This window comes from Apaloderma vittatum, unplaced genomic scaffold (genome assembly GCF_000703405.1).
Source record: "Apaloderma vittatum isolate BGI_N311 unplaced genomic scaffold, ASM70340v1 scaffold4806, whole genome shotgun sequence".
In the NCBI taxonomy this organism is placed as follows: Eukaryota; Metazoa; Chordata; class Aves; order Trogoniformes; family Trogonidae; genus Apaloderma; species Apaloderma vittatum.
In genome coordinates, this window is record NW_009721134.1 from 24734 (window position 1) to 51648 (window position 26915).

A 26915-nucleotide genomic window follows, 5' to 3' on the forward strand; every position below is an offset into this window, starting at 1 on the left:
GTGATTTGGGCACAGTAATCAATGTGTGTTGTGAATTACTCTGGCCCTCACCATAAAAACTTCTCTTCATATGAGGTTCCTTGGAAAGCAGTCATCAAGCTTACAATAAAAGAGCTGAGACAAATGGGTAGAAAATGTCATCATCACAATTTGATTTTAAACAAAAAAGAGACAGCAACTGTGCTTTGGATTCTTCTCAAATAATTAAGCTTAGTGTGTCACTAGCCAAATTCATCCATTATACCTCTTGCTTTTTTGCTATTATGCTCTGAAGTATTCTTTCTACTACTGGGCTATTTTATTACCCTGTCTTCATCCTCACAGAAGGTTTCTGTTGTTCACAGCAGATGCACGTTGCATTTTTGTTTGCACCTTGTTCAGCTGAAGAATAAGTATCTGTAGAAAAATTCCTACTTGAAAATTAAATGTAAAAAAACCACATGCATATTTGAAGTTCTCAAAGGAAAAGTATTTCAAGTTCACCAGATAAATTAAATTTATATACTAAATAAGTAACCTTTTAATGAATTTAAATAACCTCTCATGGAAAAGAGTTTCTTTTAATGTTCTTTATTCCACCAAAACTGCATTGCAGTTTTCCAGTCTTTATATTTACATTATTTGCAACTCTTTCCATAAGTGCCAGTACAAATGTAACTGATGAAAATCCAGAATAGTCATACAAATGTTCCTGAAAGCAAGGTGCATTTCCTAGCAATTTTTTTCTAATGCGCAATAATATATATGTATATATTAACAAAGCTTCATAATATAAAATATCTTCCATGGCAAGTAAAACTTCCTCACTTACAGCTTATTCAGATTTCAGTTACATAGACTTCTGCATTTCAAGTTAGTGCAAATAATGAAAGTAAGAGCCTGAGCAGAATGATGTAAATACAATGGAACAAGAGAAACACCAAAATTTTACCAACTCCTTGCATATGGTTACAACACTTAGTCAGTATATCATTAGTATTCTTTATATACAATGTATTTAAATAATTGGCTTGTCTGAACTATAGGCAACAAATTTACAAATTAAAATAAAATAATGTTTCACACAAATATGGAATGTCCAACAAATATATGAAAATAAAATGCATCTAGTAACAAAACTTTGTAAATCAGTAAGGTAAAAGATGTCTTCTCTGTCTTGGAAGATTTCAAGGCACTTTCTTGGCAAATCAGAATTCTCTCCTTAGTAGAAAGTCTGCAAGAGAAAAGGACATGCCATTTTATAACTAGTTTCAAAACAGAGGCAGGCTGCTTAGTAGAGTTCTGTTTAGAAATCACAGTTTCCTGTGGATTCTATAAATCTTAACTCCAGAATGCCAGTGAGTCTTGCCCTTCTGTGAACACTGATGAATTTTGTCATGACAAATCCTCAGCAGTGATGCTAAGAGATTAAACACATCGCAGTCCATGCTGCTGCATCTTAAAAGGAAGTTTACAAAGAACAGAGCCATGTGTATTCTAGATTCTGGGGTTCAGCAAATGCTATACTTCCATCTGAAAGGATCTGCACTGGGAGAAAGAAAAAAAAAAACACCACCAAAACCCCCACAAAACGGCGGCCTTGTCCATGGTCCTGAAACAGCCCCGCAGCCACTCCCCCTGGGCTCCCACCGCAGGGGTCCCACTCACTCCCCACCAGAGAAGGTCGGCTTTTCCCAGGCTAAACGTTGTTTTTAACAGGAGATGGCCACATCTCCCTTTTGTCCTCGGGCACTTTTGTACAGGAGAGGGAGGAAAATATTTGCATCATAGCACTGCAGTTCTTTTTTGATGCAGAAAATGCAGCCTATCTTAGTATGCACAGGAGAAATACTTCAAAACAGTTCTCAGTTCAAGTGGGAGATCCTCCATCTTCAAGGCAACTGAAATTTCCAATACTCTCTCAGAAGTTAAAGCAAAGGCAAATTCTTTTATAGTAAACCAGAACTGTGACCCTATCCTTTCTAAGCTACTGTGAGGGTGGTGAGTAAAACAGATCCTCTGCGAAAAGATGGAACAGAAGCAATCACAAAATCATACTAGAAATGCAGTGCTGTTGAGTGATGGACTTATCTAACGACTGTGCTGCCATGTCTATTTTGAGGGAAGACAGAGTGTCTCCTGACACACTTCACCCTTCTCAGGGAAATGTTTCCATTGGATATAAGCAAACACGAAGGCATGTGAGCCTGTCTTACCTCTAGTGGAACCTAGCTGTTTTATTTACTTGGTGGAGAAATGGGGAGAGAGGGCACAAAGGCAGCTGGGAAACAGATCATAGCTCTACTTTTTCCTATGAGGTTTTCTCTATTTTTAACAAAGTAGAGAGAAAGTCAGCCTAGATAAAACTGTAAGTGAACACAGTGCATACAAGCTTCTAACACTGCTTAACATTTAAACTCTCCCTTCCCCACATGTCCCTTTGAGTGTATTTTTGGCAAGCAAGTTAGAACACCTGGATTTGGAAATCACAGCAACTTTTGATCCTTTTGTATTTTAAAGATGGAAAGAAGATGAGATATATGCTTCTGTATTATGGTTATGCAGTCAGATCTTTGACTCATCTCTTTAAAGAAAAGGGGGAAAAAAACGTATTGGAATGCCCATAAATCTTTCTGGAAGCCACAAGCCATGAACCCAGAGGTGTAAAGGGAAACAGTTGACAGAAAAACCCAAACTAAGGAGGTGAAAGTGCAGAAGATAAGAGTGCTAGGATGTTTGAGAAAGCTGAGATTTGAAAGAGAAAAGTAACAAACAAACAGGAATTTAGGCACTTTTTTTTCTTTTTTTTTTTCTTTTTATATTAGAAGAAAGGCATTCATACAAGGATTCCTGTCCTTAGTCATGGAAAGGAGATCCTTGCAAAGTAATGAGATCTTTACTCAGTCTCTAGTTCAGTGCCCCTGATATGTTCAAAATATACTGCAAGACCTGAAAGGCAAGAGGCCAAACAGACTGAAAATAATTAATAAAAGAACAAGAGAAAGAAATGATGTCATTTCTTTTCAGCACTGAAATATTGCCATATACTTCAAAGCTTTTTCTCACAGCCACCAAAATGAATCCCACCTCCACTTGGAAACCAAATCAGCTAACACTGACTCATATCCTATTCTGTCTTTCTTATTCTTGATTAGTATAAATTGAAGTCTTGATACAGGAAGAAGTGACATACACAACTCCCCCAAACGCCAAGCTTGCAGTATTTGTCAAGAGGAGGTGGTGAAAGGAAACCATCTTTGAATAAATTCACTGATTTTATATATTTTATTGGCCAGTAATAACCACTGCAGTTTTCAAAATTGCTACTGGAAGTGTAACCATCTTATTGATATTCAAACAACTCAAGATGTTCCTTTAATCAGTGACAATGCTGTTAATTAACACATTTAACATGCTATTCATGAATAAGAATGGACTGATTCCTTTCAAAGACTGTTACTTAAAGCCTTTAGCATTGTGACATCTATATGTTCACTTTACTTCCACCACCACGAAGTGGTATTAACTTCAGAGAAATTCTCAGAAGACAATCTGGGAATAAAAACTGGTCCCAAAGATGAATAAAGTGACAGGGTATCTATGAAGATTGCACTGGCAGACCTGAGACCATGACATTCCATTTCTTCCATGGATTAAAAATAAAGCCTGCTTCTGAAAGGCCTGAAATAAATGTATTGATGAAGTCCTCATACTTTTTTCTTTCCAACGAGACACCTTCTTTAAACTTTGAATAAGAGGTCACTCGGTGCATAATTATGGACTATAGTGCTCCAAGTGACTTGTGGGATATTACAGTGGGCCTGTCTAAGGTATCTGTGCTTCCATATATTTCCATGAGGAACCATTCACTCCTTACAGCAATGCTAGAGCTTCAAGTTGATGAACTCTATTAAATATCACATTTCTGTATGCACGTCTGATAACAAGGTACAAGTGTGAAGTAAATCACTAGACCATTCAACAAATCAGAAAATGAGTGAGAAAAATTATACTTACATAGCAAACATCCTAGGACTGTGTACACAAAGGGCTCATTGCTAATCTTGTTAGCAACCTTGCACACCTTTTATAATCTATAAAACAAAATCACCCACAGCAATAATGAATCTCAGTTGCCAGATATCCTCAAAAAACTGCATAAAATGAAATGTAGAATTGGTACTAGAATTTCAGACTATCTACACAGTGAAACCATTTTCTGATGGAAATTCATTAAATTTTGTGTGCAAGATGCAAAATTAGATTGTACTTATCCTAGCCAGGGCTTTAGAGGAAATGTGAGTGATGGTAGCAGTTAATTTTCTACCATGTAGTTTCCTCCTAAGATGTAGAAGAGCGATTCAAATCCCAACCTTGCTTGAAGGAATTTAACTCATTAATTGGATGGTTATTCTATGAGGTCAGGCTCTTTTAAACTTTTTTATTATTAAACGTAGCATTAACATTTATGAAAATGCACGTTTTCCATGTCTAAGTACATCTCACCATCAGACTAGAGATAACAGCATCCTACGTGTTACATCTCTCTTTGGTGTCCTTGGTTCAAACGACCACTTGGTTCAAGTGGCCCTTGAGCCACTTTTGCCCTTTCTGATGGAAAGGTCTAACTATTTGATAACAAGAAAGACTTAGATGCAATTTTCTTCTTTTGCTTGAGAAGTATTTTAATAAGTTGTGTCAAATAGCAAAAGACTGAATCCTAACCTGTGTTCAGTTTGTCAGGGAATGTTTGTACAGAATATAACCATGCCAGCAGGTGAGGGAGTAACTCATCCTATGGTGGCTACAGCTGAAAGAAAATATCAAACCCCTCTAATAAGACAGAAAAATAACCCGAGTATGATCAGCCTTGATAGCTCTTCTAAACCCAGAGTTCTCGATAAGGTGGAGACAGCTCTAAGGATTCAGTTCTCCTTTTTAGATCAACTGAATATTTCAGGTTGAATCAAATTCATTGTCTGCTTTGGGTTTGGTTGATGTAAAGGAGAAAAAAAAAATCTTCTTTGGTTTTAATTGCATTTTTATTTTAAATTTTATTTTGACAGTTGAATTTAAAAACTAATGCTTCGCACAGTACTAACCACAATCCTGTTTTAAAATATAGAGAAAAGTCATTTAATTCGAAGAGAAATATTATGACTATGTTTCTTCATTAAAAAAGTGAAGCACTCAGGCAGTACAGAAGAGTCCAAATAATATGTATGCTGGACTCATGCATCACAGTATGCAATATGGAGCACGCATGGGATTTCTGTTATATGTCTAGCCTACTCATGTCTACTTAAAAAGCTATATGTGTATCTTTTGAGGATGAGACATGGATTTTTATATTCCAACTTCTAATTAGTGTGTGTATGGAGACAAGAGCTGCTCCAGTCCCTTTCAACAGCCAGATCCTATGAGGTGCTGAGCTTTGGTGAGAGAGCATCTCAGCTGCTCACAAAAAAAGTGCTTACCATCTTTCTAAGTGATTCAGACAAGAAACGAAACTATTTTTTCATGTAAAACCCAGAAAAATTTCCAAAGTACTCTGGTCCATAGTTTGTGCTTACACATCATTAATGAGACTCATCTTTTCTAATTATTGCTCATTTTCCACTCATTTTATTTTAACTGTCCATCGTATTAGAGAATGCTGAAGTAACTTCTTTTTAGTGAATTTCCATTTTGTTGGGGTTTTCTGTTTGTTTGTTTTACCCATTAAATAACATCTTAGTTTAATTTTTTAATCTCTCTGACAAAATTACATTCAGATCATGCTAAAGCAAAATCTCTGTGAATCTCATACTGGAATATTGTTTGATAAGAACTGCATGTATCAACAACAAAAATGATGAATTTATTGATTTTAAGTTCTTTAACAATGGGCATATAACAAATTATCACCACAAACTGAAAACCAAGATATAACCATACTACTGAGTGTTAAGAGAATGTAGAGAATGGTTCTGATTTTATGTTACTGTGCAAGTTACTAAGTGGAGGCAAAGGGAGCAGGAAAGAGAATACGGCTTTATATCTGCTTTCTTCATAGGCATGCCCAAGTGTTTTTTCAGACTGAAGTTTTCATTTCACTTATATTAGTCTCACTTTGATATGCAGCTGACTGCAAGTGCATTAATAGAAAATCTTTGTGTATTAGAAGACCTTGGGTTTACATTTTGTAGTCTAGTGCTAAAGTAAAGAGCAAGTTACAAAAAGGACCAGCACATCAAACACTTAATAGGAAATAGCTGCTTTTAAACAAGTACCACTGATAGCGCGATAAGGTACTTTAATTACTACTTACAGGCTGGTGTTGAGCAGTCCCTTGTGTTGTGATACAGTCGATGAAAGTGCTTGCTACACTCTGAAGAAAATGTGACTGGCCCTGTTTGAAAATAAGAAGGAGTTAACCAGAAGCTTTCAGTGTCACTGTTTTGCAGTGTCAATGAATGACATCAACACATAAGAGTTAAGTTCCATGTGTTTTAACAAATTTACATTTAATTTTTTACTAAAACTTAGACAGTTATGATGCAACAGGAGTGTAACTATGCTACTAAAATAACAAGATGAAGTACTATGGCTCCACTACTGTGTTCATCATCTGAATAACAGAAGAAATGGCCCTTGGAATGATGGACCAGTCTAGACTTGAAATTCCAATAATTCAAAGTTATCAGTAAAATTTCTTCTATGTGAAAAATAGAATGATGTAACTACATGTGAATTTCATTTGCTCAGAAGTCAGTATCCTATTGTAGAAGGAATAATGTAGAGGGAATGCAGATATTATTTTTAAAGAAAAATAAAAGTAACATTTGAAGGAAGTATGAATTTCTAAGCCCTGGAAAGATGAAGCAGCTTCATGTACTAATACTTCTAATTTGCACATAGATGGTTTATGAAGTTCTTAATATACAACGTGGGTGTTGAGGAAAGAAAAATGACAGCTGAATAACATCTAGGAACCTGATCTCCTGTTAAAATGGTCCTAGCAAGAAAGGGTGCAGATGTGCACAGGGCAACACATGTTTCAATGTCTGGATGTGGCAAATCCCTGTGTGCCCAGGGTGTACTGTGCTGTGTCTTTGCTCTTTTCAGCCTGTGCTGCTTTCTCTGGATATAGATTTCTACTTGTGTCTTGTACCTGTGTTAACATTTGATAAGAATATATAGCTACTGGTGTCCAAAACATGGCTCAAAGGTAACAAGTTGCCAAAGGGCCCTTCCATAATTGCTAATGGCCCGGAGAACATATTACTGATGGCATCCAAATTGGAAAGGAGAATAAGAATGTAATATTTGCATCATGCAACCTGCTTAGCAATACCGTCACTGACAGTTGGGGATGAGTTTCCTGTGATTTGGACAGAAAACACTGACATAAATGAGAATCATAGAATCAGCGAATGTTAGGGGTTGGAAGAGACCTCTAGAGATCATCTGGTCCAACCCCTCTGCCAAAGCACAATCACCTAGGACAGGCCACAAAGGAATGTGTCTGGGCATGTTTTGAAAGTCTCCAGAGAAGGAGACTGCACAGCCTCTCTGGGCAGCCTGTTCCAGTGCTCTGTCACCCTCACAATAAAGAAGTTTCTCCTCACGTTGAGGTGGAACTTCCTATGTTCTAGCTTACACCCATTATTCCTTGTTCTAACACTGGGCACCACTGAAAAGAGACTGGCATCTTCCTCTTGACACACACTCCTCGGATATTTATACACATTAATAAGATCCCCTCTCAGCCTTCTCGAGACTGAACAGCCCTAACTCCCTCTATCTTAATTGATAGTAAGTGAGCAAGACTAAACTTAATTTGTACCCTCTAAACTCAGCACAAAGAGGAATCCTGAGTAAGAACAGCTTGTTTCAAAAAATGCTACAGAAGAAGGTTGTGTTAACTAGCCTTCCTGTCAGAGGAAAGTAGCAAGTATTTCATGTATTTCACAACTTGAAAGGTCGTTCATCAGCCTGGTAAAATATATCAAGAAAATTCTCTCTGGATAATGGAACCAAACTATCACAAGCTTGAGGAAAGATTCCTCTCTATGACACTTGAACATTAGGTATATTTTACAGTACTATGTACATTTCATGAGATTTTTCGGCCACAAATAAGATTTTCAGCTGACAAAGCAGTCAACAAAGTTGTTTGCAACTTTGAACTGGGAGATTGCTGACATTTTTTATCTGAGTAATAGGACTAGAGAAGAAGTATGTAATTTGAAATTATCCAGGACATACAGAGATAACTTCAGCTTTTGTCACTAAAAAAATTCTGTGTCCCTTCAGATAATATATGGTTTTCTAGTTCTCTTCCCTGCCATCAAAAATAGGCTGTTAATTTTATTTGCGCACTCTGTGTCAGCTGGCTTTTCTACTTGAATTGATAGATAGTTATACGACTCACAATATTATTTATGATTTTTCCTATAGTCAAGGACTATTACATATGGTTCTTATTTGGCTTTAAAATGTGTCTACTATTTTTGGCATACTAGAAATATACAATAATTTTCTTAACCCTGAAACCATAAAGGTAATGGACTGTAAAGACAATTTTGATTTCCTCTTCTCTCCTCTTTTTCGCAACTTCATTAGCTTAGGATATTGTAACTCTTGAACTAGTACAGGCTAGAACAGAACATTCGAGGTTGATGGAAAAAAGGATTATGACTTGAACAGAACAAAGAAAAACAAAGTTAGACTGTATTTTAGGTAAACATCTATGGATTATAGGCTCTATAAAGCTAAAAACAAAAACAGGCAGAAAAACTCATCACTGAAAATCTTAAGAGTATAATTAAAAAGAAAAAAATATGTGGGCAGAAATTCTGAGGCAACAAAGAATTTTTGAATGAACATGCTTTCCTTATGCAATTCCAGCTAATGCTAGTCAAATAATTTCAGCAATTTTGATGGCAACTATTCATGCAGAAAATTACTATGAATTTAATGAATGGCTCTAGATTCAGGCCTTCAAGTACTTTTTCCTCTTTTTTTTTCTTTTTCTATGATTTAGTATTCTCAAAAAGCAGTCCGTAAAACTCATGGTTGTTTTTCCCTGTTGTTTTTGAGTAATGAAACTTGTTCTCTATTCATTACTTGGCTTCCCCAGATTCTTATGTTGAGCTTTTTATGGCAGCTGAGCAGTTTCCAAAGTTAAAAATGAAAAGAAAATGGATTAAGCTTTAATATAAGCAAATCTTTCTTGTTTGTCCTCCCCAGGAAAGGTATTTTCAGTATTTCTGTGCTGCACAGGAGAGCACAGTTGCAGTCTATACATTCTTTTCTCTCTCATGTGGACTGGAAACGGCAAGGTTCATAATTACTTTTGTTTACTGTAAAAGTGAAGGGCCAGCTGGGGACAGCATGTTTCCTGTAGATGCTATTAGGCTGCAGTTAGAGCTGGCTGAAAGATCCTTAAAGCTGTGGTTATCCTAAAGATTTGGGGACACCTCCCCCACGCAAAAGGGAGAACATATTCTTTCCTTTGCTGCCAAGGACAGTCTGCAATTTCCAGCAAAGGGGAAACGTATAATTGTTTACAATTCTCTTTTCCATGCCCCAAACAATAACTATTTCTCTAATTTTTAGTTTCACTAATCCAAATAATACTTAAAATCACCTACAGATTTGCTGTGTCATACGCTGAAATCTTCACTATTCTGAACTACAAAACATTTGGAACTGGAGAGTAAAGAATCAGTGCAGGATCTTGCTTTTGGCAACTCTTTTTGCTTACTTCCAGAGGGTACAATATTTTTCAGTTGTAACATAGAGTCCCAAAGGTAAGTGCATTATACAACTCCATATCAACTTTCAAGTAGTTTAACTGTAATCACATTAAACTTTCAGGTTTGAAATGGCAAATTATTTTTCTGATTCATTTACACAAATTCTTCCTTGTTCTACTTGTTTGCCTTGTAAAATAAGCATCCACATGTATACCTCATGAGACAGAATACAAAATGTGTTTCCCAGATATAGTGAAAACTTACATGACCACATAGGTCTGTTTCTGAAAGATACATGCAGTCCAATTAGGAATTTTAAATAAATACAGTAGGACTGACAAATAATATGAAAAATACACATATTTAAAATTAAAAATATAGAGTTGTTTCATTAAATTATTATTTGCCAGAGACAGCAGATAGGTGCTTACACAGATCACATTTTTAACACCATAATGCAAATTGTTTGCACGTAGTTATACAACACAGTATCTATAGCATAGAGACACATACATTCAGTACCTACAGCTATTAAACCTCTGTTGTAGCTGCAAATCATCAAGCAACAACAGAATGACAAAAATAAAACGATGGGGTTTAATTAATTTTTAAGTTAACTACATTTTGAAAGGTATTTTAGACTACATTGTTCAAAGCGAGACTCAAACCTATACATAATTAGAGTTCTGTAAAATTAGACAAGTCCTAAACAACACAATTTTAACTTCACAAATGCTAAACTTGGTGCAGAACCTAAAAAAGCTAATGGTGAGACTCTTGTGGCTACTTAGAATATGCATATGTAAGTAAATTAAGAGCAAGTAGCTGTCTTACCTGTAAAATGTTTTATGAATTTGTCTTTTAGACTGGAATCTCTTGGAAAAATTTCTGAGGAGAGAAGAAAAAAGTATGTAATATTAGAATTACGATAAAAGCTCTGAAAGCATAATGTGCCAAGATATCTGCTGTAAAGAGACCCAATATCGTCCCAAATTAACTGTGAAATCAATTTTCATTGTTGTGTGTTTGTTTGTGTCAACAATAGATAAATATCAAATGGTCATCCTACAACATACTCTATCAGACTTTCTGACAACCATTTCTACACATCCTATGTCTGAGTGAACTATACCTTTATAAATATTTATAAAATATTAAAATTAAGTTATCAAGATACAACAAGTATTTGAGTAGTCAAACAAATTATGTAAAATATGTAGATAAATACAAACTAAATGCCATATTCTGGGTTTGAAATAAAAGGTGCCTCAAGAGAAATGACTCCTACAGGTAATTTAGACAGATATAGGCCATGCGTATTTTCATCGCACTATTAGTCAAAAAATAGTACTCCTATGAAAAATGCTGTGAATTTTAAAATATCTCCTTCCATACATGGTACTTTTTCCAAAAAAGTGCAAGAGAAAATACAAGTCTTGGAACAAAGGAATCAGGCAGAACAAAAATTGGAGCTAACAACTCTGCTTCCCCCCTTTTTTTTTTCCTTTTTTGCAGTGGGATTGTGCCTAGCTCACAGCAAGAATTTTTGGTGCAAATAATTATTCTCAAAACTAGTGTATTTCCCCTCAAACTAATAAAATTACCAATTAAAAGCTGAATAAATTCGTGGGTAATTGTAGTTACTATTACAGACAGTGACTGTATATAATAGTTGCACGCTATATTAAACTCAAAAGAAATGTCTATCTTAGCACTAATATAAGGAACATTATTAACTTGCAGCATTAGGATCTCCAGGTGAACATATTTATTCACAAAAAAAATTTAGTTAGTGCTAATGTAATTTTCAATCTTTGTATTCTCCTACTTCTTTTTTCAGTTTCCCATTTGAATTACTTGTTAGCTCAGAAGAGAGCAAGTTCCCTTTCATAGTATAGGAAGATGTTGGTGATCTGCCAAATTAAATTCCTACCACTGGCTTTAGGCAATTTCTGAGAGGTCACATGAGTGTATTATTAGGCTGGAGTTTTAAGCAAAACAGCCCATCTTACTGCAACTCAGCAAGGTTAGGGGACCTAATTTACATAAGATTCCTAAAAAATCTCAGTTTTAACTAGCTAGTTTCCTTACTGTAAATTAAATACCATCCCTTCTCCATTAAATTTAGAATTTTACTGACATGAAACATCAGGTAGTTTAAAATTACGCAGAATGAAGCACATGAAAAGCCAAATTAAGGAAACAATCTGTGTGAGTTTTGAATGAGATGCCTCAAGTACTGACGAATAACCAAAGCTGGTGAAGGCTGGCATAGGAACAGGCCATTCTGACAAAGAACACTTAGACCCAGATCCTTTCAAAGCCTATCAAATTTACTATGGGAACAGTAGTTGCCTTTTGCCCTATAAAATTATGTAGGAAAAATCTATAATACAGTATACAACCAAAAAACCCAGCCTAGATGCACAGAAGGTAAAACAGGGTAATGGATTTGATGCTCAGGCAAGGAGCCAGGCATTGCAAGCACCAAATTGCAGCTGTAGCTGCGTCAGTAAGACTGAGACGGAACACTGCAGGGTTTGCCTCCCACAAGTAACCTACATTGGTCCAAGGTTCACACCAGCCCCGTTATGCCTGTCCCAAGAGGGAAAACTAGGTCAGTTGTGTGTTGGATAGCGGCTGAATGATCCTGAGTGCGTGCCTGGTTCCCCCCTGCTGCGTCTGCCATCCCTTCGGGCAGCAATCAGCTTTTGGCTTTCTTCAAATGTTCGTTTTCTTCATAGTAGAACTGCATTTGCTGGGTAAAAACTGGTGAGCCCTTAGCCCTTCACAAAGAAAACCTAAGCTCATTTGTATAAAAATCACGGGCAGCATACGTTACTGGAACACTTCTGTCTGCTGACTCTAATGGGAGGGGAAGCTCCGCCTGAATTATGAACTGCCCAACACAAGCACAGTCATTTTCTTTTGTCTTCCAACAGCATGGCCAAATCCTCCAATCTCGTACACAACTATGAGTCTGAAGTCTCAAAGGACTTAGTGTTTCAAAGGGTTGTGATCAGCGACACAGAGTCAAATTGGAGGCCTATGGCCAGTGGTGTTCTCCAGGGATCATCACTGGGTCCAGTTTTATTCAATATCTTCATCAACGACCTGGATGAGGGGATAGAGTGTACTCTCAGCAAGTTCGCTGATGATACAAAACTGGGAGGGGTGGCTGACAAACCAGAAGGCTGTGCTGCCATCCAACAAGATCTGGACAGGCTGGAGAGCTGGGCAAAGGGGAAACTCATGAAGTTCAGTAAGGACAAGTGTAGACTCCTGCATCTAAGGAGGAATAACACCAGGCACCACTACAGATTAGGGGCCATCCTGCTGGAAAGCAGCCCTGTGGAGAAAGACCTTGGAGTCCTAGTCGACAATAAGTTGTCCATGGGACAGCAATGGGCCCTTGTGGCCAAGAGGGCCAATGGGATCCTGGGGTGCATCAAGAAAAGTGTGTCCAGCAGGTCTAGGGAGGTTCTCCTGCCCCTCTGCTCTACCCTGGTGAGACCACATGTGGAATATTGTGTCCAGTTTTGGGCTCCCCAATTCAAGAGAGACAGGGACCTACTGGAGAGAGTCCGATGGAAAGCTATGAGGATGATTAAGGGACTTGAACATCTCTCCTATGAAGAGAAATGAAGAGAACTGGGGCTATTTAGTCCTGAGAAGAGAAGGCTGAGAGGGGATTTTATTAATGTATAAAAATATCTGAGGAGTGAGTATCAAGAGGAAGGTGCCAGACTCTTTTCGGTGGTGCCCAGTAAGAAGACAAGGAATAATGGGTATAAGCCAGACCATAGGAAGTTCTCCCTCAACATGAGGAGAACCTTCTTTACTGTTAGGGTGACAGAGCACTGGAAAGGCTGTCCAGAGAGGTTGTGGAGTCTCCTCTGGAGACTTTCAAAACCCACTTGGATGCGTTCCTGTGTGGCCTGTCCTAGGTGATCCTGCTTTGGCAGGGTGGTTGGACTAGATGATCTCTAGAGGTCCGGGTGTGGTGCGTTCTTCAAGCAGGGGGGCTCTGGTAATGGGAGCAGTCAGTGTCATGGTCATCACTCAATCATAGAATGGCTTGAGTTGGAAGGGACATTAAAGGTCATCTACTTCCAACCTCCCACTGGAGCAGGTTGCTCAAAGCCCCATCCAATTTGGCTTTGAACACTTCCAGGGATGGGGCATTCACAACCTCCTCAGGCAACCTGTTCCAGTGCTGCACCACTCTCATGGTAAAGAATTTTTTCCTTATATCTAATCTAAATCTATGCTGTTGCACTTTCAGGCCATTGCCCCTTGTCCTATCACTAGAGGCCCCTTTTATGTATTGGAAAGCTGCTAATAGGTCACCCCAGAGCCTTCACTTCTCCAAGCTGAACAACTCCAGCTCCCTCAGCCTGTCCTCATAGCAGAGGTGCTCCAGCTCTCTAATCATCTTTCTCGCCCTCTTCTGGACCCACTCCAGCAGATCCATGCCTTTTGGAACTGTTGGCTCCAGAATCGGACGCAGTACTCCGGACGGGGCCTCACCAGAGCAGAGTAGAGGGGGAGGATTACCTCCCTCAACCTGCTGGTCACAATCCTCCTGATGCAGCCCAGGACACAGTTTGCTTTTTGGGATGCAAGTGCATGCGGCTGGTTCATGTTGAGCCTCTCATCAACTGACACACCCAAGTCCTTCTCCTCAGGGCAGCTCCCAATCTGGTCTCTGCCCAACTTGTATTTGTGCTTGGGATTGCCTCAACCCAGGTGCAGGACCTGACACATGGCCTTGCTGAATTTCATAAGTCTAGCCTGGGCCCACCTCTCAAGCCTGTCAAGGTCTCTCTGGATGGCATCCCTACCCTCCAGTGTGTCAACCACTAAACAGAGTTTGACGTCGTCGGCAAACTCGCTGAGGCTGAGGGTGCACTCTATCCCACTTTCCATGTCTCCAACAAAGATGTTAAACAACACTGGTCCCAGTACCGATCCTTGCAGGACACCAGTCGTCATTGATCTCCACTTGGACATTGAGCCACAGAATCATAGAATCATAGAATGGCCTAGGCTGGAAGGGACCTTAGAGATCATTTTTTGAGCACAACTCTTTGAGTGTGACTATCTAGCCAATTCCTTATCCATCGAATGCTTCATCCATCAAGCCCATATCCTTCCAGTTTAGAAACCAAGATGTCATGTGGGACAGTGTCAAATGCTTTGCACAAGTCCAGGTAGAGGACATCAGGTGCAATTCCTTTATCCACTGGTGCTGTAACACCATTGCAGAAGGCCACCAAGTTTGTCAGTTTGTTTGGTAAAGGCAAATCACCACTCTCTGAATAGGTATCACTGACTCCCAACCATATCACACCACAACCAGAAGCAGGATCTCAAGTCCATAAAGGATGCTTTCATAAAGCAGTGAAAAAACATCATGACAAAACCTCTATGCTAGTTTTTCCCAGCTTCTAACAAGTTCTTAGTTACTCCAGTCTTATTTTATGTAGTACCTATCACCTATTAAGTCAGATAACATAACACCCTTTCGTATGCTCACATCCTCACAATACATATTAAATTCCTTTGACAGTTTCAGAAAAGAAAAACCGAAACAGAAACAGAAGAAGATAGATTGGCAAAGCATTACTAAAATCAAAACACTTGAAAGTCACACTAGGCAAAACCACAAAAGAAATAGGAAAATGAAAGAATAAGATGTGAAACCCACATGAATAGGAAATATTGAATGGAGAGTTTATTTAATCCATTCTTGCCTCAAGAACATGCTACATAAGCTATTAAAATACAGCCAATATATATCCCATGGATATATAGTGACTGTTTTTAATCAGCTGGGAGAATATTCAGCTTGTGTCATTCTTGTGCCCAAACTTACAAAATTTGCACTGCTCACCAGAGAGAGTACACTATTGTGCTATTGACCCTGGGTTTGTCCTCGATATAAACATAAATAATCTTAGTTCAAGGTTTTCTTCCTTATTTGCATTAGAACCTCTTTGTGTGTCCCTAGATAATTAGTCATCTGGGACAAAATGCTGCCCACAGACAGCAATGGCCATAGAAAACTCTTAAATGATGCTAGGACGGATTTGCTACTGGATCTTCTGTCTAAAATACTAAGAATATTTATAGTAAAATTTAAAGTTTTCTAGCTCTCCCTCACAGACAGAATGGTTAAGTTCATACTGCAAATATGGTTCCAAACTATCCATACAGTCATTTTTTTCAAGCTGTGGTGCTTCAAGCTGTGCTTCAGGTAAAAGGTGACTGAATCTGCATGAGTTTTACCCCACGCTGGGTCAAATGGGATGCTGGGGAGAGCTAGCAAGGTCTGAGCTAAGAAGCAGGGAGGAACAGCTTCTTCGGCTCCCACTCTTACATTTTGTTGTAAACTTTCCAAAGTTGCTTTAAACCACTGTTTTTAAGCTAACTCCCTAGAAAATTATTCTGCACGCTTTTCAGCTCTTATTCAGCAGCTGGAAGCTGACAAAAATGTTTCATTTTTCACTAATTTGGACATGATTACAGAGAGGTAGAAGACTAAATAAGCCACAGCCCTGGGCCCAGGCATGTGCTCAGCCTGCAATATAAACAGAGTTGCTTCAACCTGGATGAGGCTTTTCACCTTTCTGTGCCTTTGGTTTCTCCATATTTTGTCTGTTCAGATTGCAAAGTTGTGACAGCAGGTGCTGACTTTCATCCTGTGTTTGCACTGTCTCCAGCATCATGTCACCATAATTGTGCCTGGAAAAATCATGTCCTGCTGGACAAATAATGAGACCTGTGAAATAAGCCTAATCAATACCACAGTTTGTTGGATTGCGGCATGAAAACTCCATGTCCTCAGGTGTTACCACCTTGGTGGAAAACATCAAGACCTCAATTTGTTTACACTCTCAACAAGGAGTCTTTGCCTATTTTTAGCTTATTCAGAGATAAAATGTAAATCATCCAGCAAAAAATTACTTTTCTTCTTTCTATCCATAAAATGGCAGAAGAAAACTGTCAGCAGTCAAGATGCAGCTGACTCTTCTATTATAAACTCAGATCGAGGCTTCTAGAAATGTTGTTTTGATATGAAAATAGCATGTGATTTTTTAAATTTTTTTTTAAAAAGATCATTTCATGTTATGAAATTGCTTACAATATGGTATGTGTTAATAAAGTTTTAAATAAAAGTAGTATTTTGGAGGACAAAGCTTTCACTCTGTTTGTTCATAATACAGGAAAAAATCTTGCAGTGGCTGAAATATCATACTTCTTCAAATATTGGAATACTCTTAGCAAAACTGTCTCAAGTACTTACACAGACAAATCTCATATATTTGGATGAAGTTTTTCTTTACTAGAAACTCTCCACGGTGCCTAAGAATGGCAACTCTTGTCTGCTGTGACAACATCATAAGGTGAAACACTAGTAGGAGTAGGTTTGCATACATTCAGCAATGTCAAAATGGATTTAGTTCATGCAAAAATAAAATGTATGGTGATAAAAGTGATAGTAAAATCTTTAAAATCTAACACCTCATACGGTGTTAGAAGAAGAGAGTTGAAACAAGACCAGAACAAGAGAAAAATAGCCAAGTAAAGTGATATATTAGAAAGACGAGTGAATGGAATGACATTGCAATGCCAGGATGAAATTATCCTCAGCGTGTCTTAAAAACACACAAAATTTTTACAAAAGCAGCGCTTTAAAAATAAAACAACACCAAAGATATTCCGAAACCTTAATGATTCAAACCATCCTTCCTCTGCATGACTTAATTTATGTTTGTGATAATTCCTACAACTGTTAGGAAGAGATGTACCCCGTCAGTTTAAGAAACCCAGCCAAACAGGTTTTGCTCAAAATCAACAACTAAAATAAAAAACAGTGCAAAGATAAGGTATCCTAGTGGAGAAAAAAATGTTAATGTTCACTTTTATATGAGTAGCGGTGGTGATAAGAGTAGTACATGTGGTGTTGAGTAAAGCATTGGTATTTGACTAGTGTTATACATGGGAATCAATCAACATGAGCTTCTTTCTTTGGTACCCTGACCAATTAAAAGGTCTTAATTTCCTACTTTCATTATCGGCTGTGACCAGATTGCACAAAAGTTATCTCCGGGCCCATAGCTGGACAAAGATCTTATGTGCAAAATTGAGGATTTCCAGCAGCTTGGTTATGCTGGAAATGCTTTTTTTATTATGCCGCTACCAGAATGGTATTACTTGTTGTTCTGCAAACTATTTAATATAGATTGAAATGTTTCTCTGGATTCTCTTGCAGTGTCCAATACAGCAGAGAAACAGATTATGCAGTTCTTTGTTGAAAATGCATGACATTTGTATTCCCTACTCAGGGACCACCAACTGATTCTGGGGTCTGTCCAAGAATGCTCCAAATCCTTAAGACAAATTTGTGGTTAAGCTACAACTCAGTTCACAGACCGCTATATTTAATTCATTTTCGCTTCCAGTTTCCTATAGGGAGGCAAGAAAGAACATTGCTTTGAGCAACAGAGACCAACTCCTTCCATCATTCACAGTCATAAATCACTAAACATTTTCTATTATTTGCATTAGATGAGAAAATATCTACTTAAATGACATAATTTAAGTCATCTTGCCTCCTCATTTGTGGTTTTTACCACATAAGCTGCATTTCTGCTTTTGTTTTATTCTTTTTCTTCCAGTTTTCCATAATGAAAAGCTTTGTAATAATTTTTAATTGTTTTAGAATTTTGTTTGCTTACAGACGCACACACACCAGTTTCCTTCAATAGATCTGTAATTCATTCCTTTAGACAAGGGAAAAAAATCTATTTCTGTGCACAGTATTCCAAGGCGTCAGTGTTACTACTTCTGTCAAGTGACATACACAGCTCCCACTTACCGAACACTTTTATTTTGAGACTTTGATGTGTACATACTAAGTTCCAAAGGGCATAGATGGAAAGTGAGTCAATGCTCCAGACAGATATATTCATTTCTGTATGTAATACTGGTTAGATACTCAACAGATTCTTCCAAGTGCTATGTAATGAAGATTACAATAAATTAGCAAAAAATTGTTGCATCTTCTATCACTGCCTGCTCTAGCAGGTGAAAAAATTATCTGGTATCTTAATACTGTCTAAAAAACCCAAAGTCTCAGCTAAATCCCCAAATCAACACTGCTTGTATTCACAGAGATGAGAGCGTCTGCTCAAGAGAACATCCTGAAATAATCTACAACTGCATACCACTGCCATCTACTGAATGTAGAATATGTTTAATGTACTTGTGCTTGTTTTTCTACTCTTGAGAGTGGAGTTTACTAGGCTTCCCACTTACTCCATCTAACAGGAGCTCTTTCAGCTTTTGCAATATGAAGTGTACTCTAGAGCTTAAGGGTTACAAATAGAGTGCAATTAACAATTCATAATGAATGACCTGGTCAATTTATCTTCCACTTTTCCAAGACTAGACATAAACAGTATTCTAATCTCTTCGGATTTATTTGCTGTCCATAAAGTCTTTGTTTGGTATTTCAACTTTATTTATAGAGCATATTTGGAACACACTTTGTGATATATGATGTCCCTTATTAGTCAAGTCTTGAAGTGCTAGTTCAGCTCACATGTCAAATAAATGCTTCCACACTTATTTACTTGTCCACATTTGAAATAGTGCTTCTGAGGATACTTAAATTAGTGACTGAAGTTTACTTTCTATGATATTCATTCCAGTAATGTTTTTCTGATGTGAGCATGGCGAATGATATTCCTTTTAAACAGCAAGTAATTGATACATTCTCAAATTCTCCTATCTTTAGTTAAAAAATCCATATCTGGTGTTACACATATAAAATTAAGTGTCCTTTTTCTGTACCTTTCATCAGGCACTTGAGCAATAAAGTGGGCTGTGACATCAATCAGTTTAGAAGCAGAATGTTATGACCTCACAGCGAAAGCCTAACAGGCTGATAAAGTTTACCGTGTTAGTCACCACTGGCAAGAGCACTACATTAAAAATATCAGTATAATTCCTAAATGTGCTAAAGATGGGCATAAAAGGAAGCACCAGCTTCTAAAATCTCAGCCTGGCATTAAGTCACTATTTCTTTTTTTTTTTTTCTCTCCTCTCTTCCCTCTGAGAGTCCATCACATACAGTGCCAACCACTCATTCTTATCTCTCTACTTACCTATGCCATATCTCCCTTACTCACCCTCATAGACCTCATCTACATCAGTTGCTCCCTTAAACCCAGGGGGAGTAATACTCACAGGGCATTCACAAGAGAATAACCGCAATCTATTTGTTTCTACCAAAACTGCAGTGTTGCAAATACTGAACATTTTAAAAAATGCACAAAGTACTGCACAAGGGGATTCCTACAACAGATGACAAAACCAGATACAGTCACCTTCTACAAACCATAGTACAGTAAGAAAATGAACACATTAAAAAGCAGACAAAGAGCAAAGGCGTACTGCTAATCTGCTAATTCAACATGCCTTGTTTTTGTCTGCAGAACTGTACGTTTACACGTCCTCACAGCATTTATCTGATGGATGAACATTTGTGCACTGCAATTTGGGGTAGATTTAGAGTATTTCAGATTTCTAGTTCTTTACCCTTTGTTTGGAATGGAGTTGTTTTAGGGCTATTTTTAATTAAGATTTCTAAAAATAGTCTTCAAATAGTTTGAAGTGCTGCTTTTTATATAAAGACTAGTGTCAAATTCCACTCTCACTGATGGCTGCATAGTCCCCCTCATTCATCAACATCCTACTAATATAACTGCAGGGGAATTATGGAATGGTTTTTGGACTCAAATATTTTTCATCTATATTGTTATTACAGAGACTTTCAGGTGGGTACCAAGAACACAGATGACTAACTTTAGACACTGTATTTCAGTTCGCCTTTATTTGAATGATGGAATAGTAAGCTTTAGCAATACTCTGTTAAAAATAGTATGGAAGATTCTGCACATACTATAATATAAATAGTAATGCAAAAAAAGCAAGGCTAATGTGACTTGGACTTTTTTTAAGAAGAAATGGGTATCTATCTCTGTTAACTAATAATCAGGCAAGACAAGTTTTATATTAGCTAGGCACATTCCAGTTCTTTGAAAAGGTTACATACAAGATTCTAGGACATGTTGCCTGAAATAGCTGATGGCTGGGTTTAATAAATCCAATAGATTTATGCCATATGATTCTAAATTGTGAAATACTAATTTTAATTCAACAAATAACTACCTCTGTTATATTTTATGTGCTATTATCCCCACTGGGTCACAACTATGAGCACCTAAAGGGAGGAATTTCTCCTGGAATCCCTACTACTGCCACCATGCAGTCCTTTTGATTAAATGCTAATTCTTACCTAAAGACTATGCAAGCTTGTAAATATATGACTATAAGCCATGCAAAACAGCTATTTTACGCTAAGAAAAAATACATTTGTTTGCCATAATGTTTTATAGCTAACTCCCTCATTCTTTGTTTACTGCAAATCATTAAATGGAGGTAATTTCTGAACTAATTCAATTTTTTTATTACTACAGTACAAAGGAGTACATGGGATTAGAAATTAAACGTCTCAAGCTCCTTGTCACATTTCTAGCACAGGATAAATCCATAAATAGCATGCTACTCATTCAGCTAGTTTATATTGAAAGAATGTTCATTGTCTAGCTCCTTTATGAGTGTTTCAGACCATAAAACACTGCTGTTTTTATGAAAAGTAATTAAACTTTGTTGTACATGATGAGGCAGATAACTTTTAAAATAGTCTGCTTTTTTCAAGTTTCTTTTTCCGAAACACCAGAACCACAACTGTGATGCTGCCTCAGAAGGCGTTATGTGCACACTTGTACTCTAAATTTGTACTCATTTATATTCTGAACTTTCTTCACTGCTGCAGTTTTCTCTCCATTCATCTGTGGTAGAAAGTGAATGGAAGTGAAGTTTGTCTTCTTTTGTAAGAAAGCAAGACCGTCAGTTCTGTAATCCTTGCACCTCTCTACGGATCTCACAGGACATAATGAAAGCAGAGTGCCCAGGTCAAAGCTCCTGGGCTATTACAGCTAGTACCACGGCACTCTTGCCAACACAATCCCCACAAAGCACAACGTGTGGCAGACCTGCCTTCTTTCATGCAAGCGAATGGAGGTGACGTGACACAAAGTGCTCCGAGACAAACGTTTGTCTCTAGGTTTTCTTATGCTTCAGGTGAATCCAGTCCTTCAACAGAAACTTTCACAAAATCAAACACGAAGAGCAAACAAAGCAATAGGCATTAATTTTACTTGAGCTTGCTCTTTTTCATTTTATTATGCTGCTACTTGGTAAGGATACAGAAGTTCCTTCTTTTAAAGCCCAACTTTCTGACTTGAACTTATAGGACCATCTTTGAGACACCACAATGTCTCATGTTGTCCCAGTTTCCTACTCCCTGTGATCCACATCACTGTATCATATAAAAGTGAAATCACCTGTGACAGTACAAGGGAGAAGGCTGGAAAACACATCCAGAAGTAAGACAACAAAAGTAGGAGAAACAAACACTGGAAGCATTTGATGTTCATCTTGTATCACTTGGAGCACCTATACAACAATACAAGGCACAGTAGGAGGACACCTACCTAACATTCCTACCTTCACCCATACCTAGGTCAGTTCTCCAGAAGCTATGGAGGAACACTATTTTTAACTAAGCCCCTTCAGTAGTCTCAGAAGCAGAAAAGGTTGACTTGCAGTCATGGGATGGTGCTAAAAACCTGTTCACATCCATGGGAAGAAACAGCCAACTGCTGCCCCCATTCTTCTCTGCCCATAGCCCAACTCTTGTCCAGCCATTGCACTTTGACTTCTCCCCTCCTTAGTGCTCTGCTCTGCCTCCTCACCTTGGCTGGTCTCTGCTGAGCTGTGAGTGGGAACAGAGAGTGACAGGAATAGTTAGCAGTGATCATTGCTATGAAGACAACTAACAGCACGAACAGTAATTCCAAGGAGGCCTTCCTACCTCAGCAGAGAAATTACTGTTTGCAGTCTGAAAGGGGTTACCAGTCTCCATTTAAACACCCTCTTGAGGGCTACAGATTATCCCTAGAGTTGGTTCCTCCAAGTCTGGGCACTGGACTGTGGGAAGGACACAGCCTGAGGCTGGAGGGTCCTAACTCGCTCAAGCTACAGAAGCAGCATTTAATCATGTCTGAAGTGTCAGGATAGGCAGACAGGGCATGTGGAAGATAGTTTTGTCTGCTGTGAACTACTCAGATTTTTGAACACTGGTAATATTAACATACCTCCTCTCCTCCTTAAACTTTTTTTCTTTGCTTAACTCATCATTTGTGAAGGGAAAGTAATTGCTCGCTAAGTGCTCAGACATTGTAATTCCGTTTCTCAGGGAAAAAAAAAAATTGGACCTCGTTGCTGATTAAAAGATTCTGGTAATGGTACTATCATGAGCTTGGAGAGGCTGACCCCGGGGACAGACAAACTTGCCACACTCTGATGCCCTCTGCGGCGTGAATGCAGAAACGAGCACCTAAAACCTGACCTATCTAAATCAGAACATTTACCACAGTATATTTCAAATATGTCCAGAAACATGATACTAAGTAATTTTTCTATGCTCCAGTCATTTCTAGTATCATCAGATACACGCTGTACCAACAGTCATTTATCATCCAGCCAGAAATTGTAGAAATACATGCTGGTCTGCAAATTGGCCGTAGATCTTTCAAAGCATTTGTCTTTCTGCCACCCGTCTACCAATATCTCACCCTGTCTGTATAACTATGTGAAGGCTCTTAGATGGGCTATGGAAATGTACTTTCAATTGTACATGTAAAGCCTTCTCCCAAAATCTTCCCCTTTTTCCTGAACGTAAGATTGAGTCAGGTAATTAATTTTTGTTAAAACTAAACAATTCTTTCAAGCGTGCAGCTGTCATTGTCTTCCTTCTGATAGTTTTCTCTATCCTGCAAAGCCTTCATGATAAAATATGGCTTTGTTTTTTATTTAATAGAGAATTTTAAAATTATAAAGGAAACATGCAATAGTGTAATGACAAGAGAAAAAAGTTTTATTTCCTTTTATTCATAAAGGTAACAAACATCTCTTACGTGTTCATTAAGGAAGAAAAATTTTTCCACTAAAAAGTAATCAGGCTTTTAGAAGTACAGTTTCTCAAGGGGATATTTATAAGCTAATCTTTGAGTTGGGTCATAGGTCTAATTCTGAGACTGCTGGAGCTGTATCCTAAGACTGCATTAAAAGGAGGAAAATATATGTACATCTCAGTGTATCTCTTTGAAATTGACTACTGTCAGAAACCAAGGTCTGAAGCTGGAGTTCCAATTTCCATGGTCAGAGTCACAGAAGCCATTGTCTGAATGTTCTATTTTGAAATAAAATCCAACAGCAACTAAAGAAATGCACTTTGTTTAGAGTCTTAGCTTATGTCAACAGTAATAAAACACAAAGCAGTTGTGTACTAGCAGCTCTCTGGCTTCCCCAGTGGTACAAGAATTTATTCTAGGAGCTGTTGTACTCACAAAATCCACAGTTTTGAGGGCTGAAAGACACTGGAAGGAGAATATGGCCTGATTCTGTTTTCTTTGATTTCAATAGAAGCAAAAATAGGTCCTCAATCTGTGTGTAATTCACAAGATCTACTTAGCTAAACAATTAAGTCACAGCTCTGACATCTGATATTTATTTTAAGTTCTTCTAGCCAGATTCTCTCCTCTGAGACAACCCTTTATTCTATTCCAGTGGCACAAAGGCTATAACAACCGTGGATTTTCTCAGCTGGAGATTCTCCCAGTATGAGTAAGTCTTTACCTGTTTGTTCCTCCTTTGTACCCTCTGAACCTTCATCACCTTCTTATTCACAAGAATAAGAGGTCTGGCCACAGTCCTCATTCCTATGCTTCAAATTTTCTTAGCCTGCACACTTGCCTCTTCAAATTTTTAATAATCCAGAACCCACTGTAACCTATTGTTCAAGCCCCCCTGCTCTGGCAGGGGGTTTGGACTAGATGATCTTTCGAGGTCCCTTTCAACTCCAAGCATTCTGTGATTCTGCGTGAGAACATCATCTGCTACGATGCTAGTTCTGCAGTATTTCAGCAGCCACAACTGAGGATCTGTCTAATGCACATTACCAACAACATCACAGAAGCTCTGAATTCTCAAATTATAGGCCACTTCGACCTGTGTAGACCATACTTAAGTTAATCATATTGCAAGGTCATTCTTGAAGAAAAGACCCTCAGCCCCCCTCCTCTCCAACCCAAGAGACCAGAGGCTTAAGTGGTACCCTGAAGGTAACTTCAACTGAAAAATGCCACACAGTTTCATTAGCGTGGTTGTCGACCATTGCCTGAGTGGGAAACCTTGCGGTTAATGGCTGCTCCTTTTACATTATTCTAGTTGATGTACTCAATGAAAAGATCTTTAAATGAGAATAGTTCAACGGAAAAGAAACAAAAGAACAGGATGCAGTTTACCACTGCTCTTATTTGGCTTTACTTTAGGCAACATCTCAGTGTGGAACTGATCTGCTGGGAGATGTGAATCCTCAAAGAGGGATTGCCCCTTACATATGCTGTGGGAAGCAGTGAAATAACACTAAACCACTGTTAAGACAGCATTAATTACCCAAACTTCATACACCTCTTTGAAAATATGTCTAGCGGTGGACTTGGCAGTGCTAGATCAATGGCTGGCCTAGATGATCTTAAAGGTCTTCAGCCTGCATGATTCTATGACTCTATGTTTACATCATCAATGAATTGGTCAAAGACCTGGTTCCAGTCTCAAGATGAGATGCACTCACATCCCAACCTCTTATACCTCGTGCTTTGTGTTTCACTGCCTAAAACCTGGAGCTCTGCAGAAGAGAAAGTCCAAACATAGCCTGACACAAAATGCAGGGCCAAGCTCTTACCCAGCAGCATTCAATGACCTGTCACAAACAGGTATTTCAAGGCAGTATAAAGCTGCCCTGGACAACTGAAGAGGCATTGAGCTCAGAAGCAACTGGAAGCAAGAAGCAAGCAGAACCACCAAAGGGAGAGAAACTATGGAAAGTGTGTCCAGTCTAAAGAGAAACTAAACGTCTACCTGGGCTTCCCACTTCTTTCATTGTATCCCCTTTAGCTATAACATAGTAGTGCCTCTCTTTAGTGCCTAATCCCGTTCTGAGGTGTGAACTTCAATAAACACAACTTTCACTAAATAGCTACCTACCACATCCAACTTCCAGAGATTCACTGAGGTAAAATGCCCCAGCAAAATAGGCTCACAGCTTCACGTATCAAGATTTTTGGCCAAGGAAAAGAGTCAACTTGGGAGGTAAACAACATCAAAGAAAGTAACATTCAGAATGCAGCAGCCCCTTCTGATTCAATGCTTTCTAATCAGCCACTTTCCAATAATTCATTAAGACCAGCACAAAGAGGTTGAAACATTGGCTTCTCCTAGGGCTTCAGCCAACTGTAATGAAATTATAACAGGATATATTTACAAGGTTGAATTTCTTGAACTCAGCTGTAATGATGTTTATTAGTAATTCTTCAATAGCTGCTCAGAAAGCATATTTGTATTAGCTAATCCTTGCCTGTGGAGACCTTTGTTTTGCAAAAGAACATTAAGAAGCATGGATTTCTTTTTCTTCCTCTCTGTAAATCCCTGTTTCCATCAGAAAACGCTGTAGGATCAAGAAATAAGCCAAATATAGTGTACACACTTTTCTGCTATTACTATTAGCAATCATACTAGAAAACAGAACTGGAATAGATATAGACCTAGATTTATATATTCTGGCAAGTTTTACATTTGAAAAAGAAATGTAAAAAATAATTTAGCAACTATACTTTGCATTGCAAGCCCCTTGAACAGCACCACACACATATAGATAAGTTCTACGTGCATAATTCAAAAGCACCCTTTTTCTTTTCTTCTCTGTGAGAGGTGTGAATATGGATAACACCAAAATACATATCTATTTTGAAAAGTAAAGAAAAGAAATCTCAAAACCATTACAGACCCCAGTTTATGCTAAAGAGCTCTCTTTTTTTCTAAGAGAGTCTAATAAACAGGTTAGGATATGCCTCAAGCACCTGAAATAGGAAAATGTATGTCATTATGAAATGCTTGCAATTTTGAGTACTAAACTGTGAATATGTATGTCACTCT

At 38.1% G+C, this 26915-nt stretch overlaps 1 protein-coding gene across 1 annotated transcript; it reads right to left on the reverse strand.

Moving 5' to 3' along the window:
• Positions 1-565: 565 nt before the first annotated feature.
• On the reverse strand, positions 566-14717 carry FAM150A (family with sequence similarity 150, member A). The gene is made up of 5 exons (XM_009871247.1): positions 14567-14717; positions 10557-10610; positions 6290-6370; positions 3997-4073; positions 566-1213 (listed from the first exon to the last, which is right to left on the reverse strand). The coding sequence occupies exons 1-4, from the start codon at positions 14715-14717 to the stop codon at positions 4009-4011; spliced, it is 351 nt and encodes a 116-aa protein (XP_009869549.1). The 3' UTR covers positions 566-1213; positions 3997-4008.
• Between the last annotated feature and the right edge of the window lie 12198 nt (positions 14718-26915).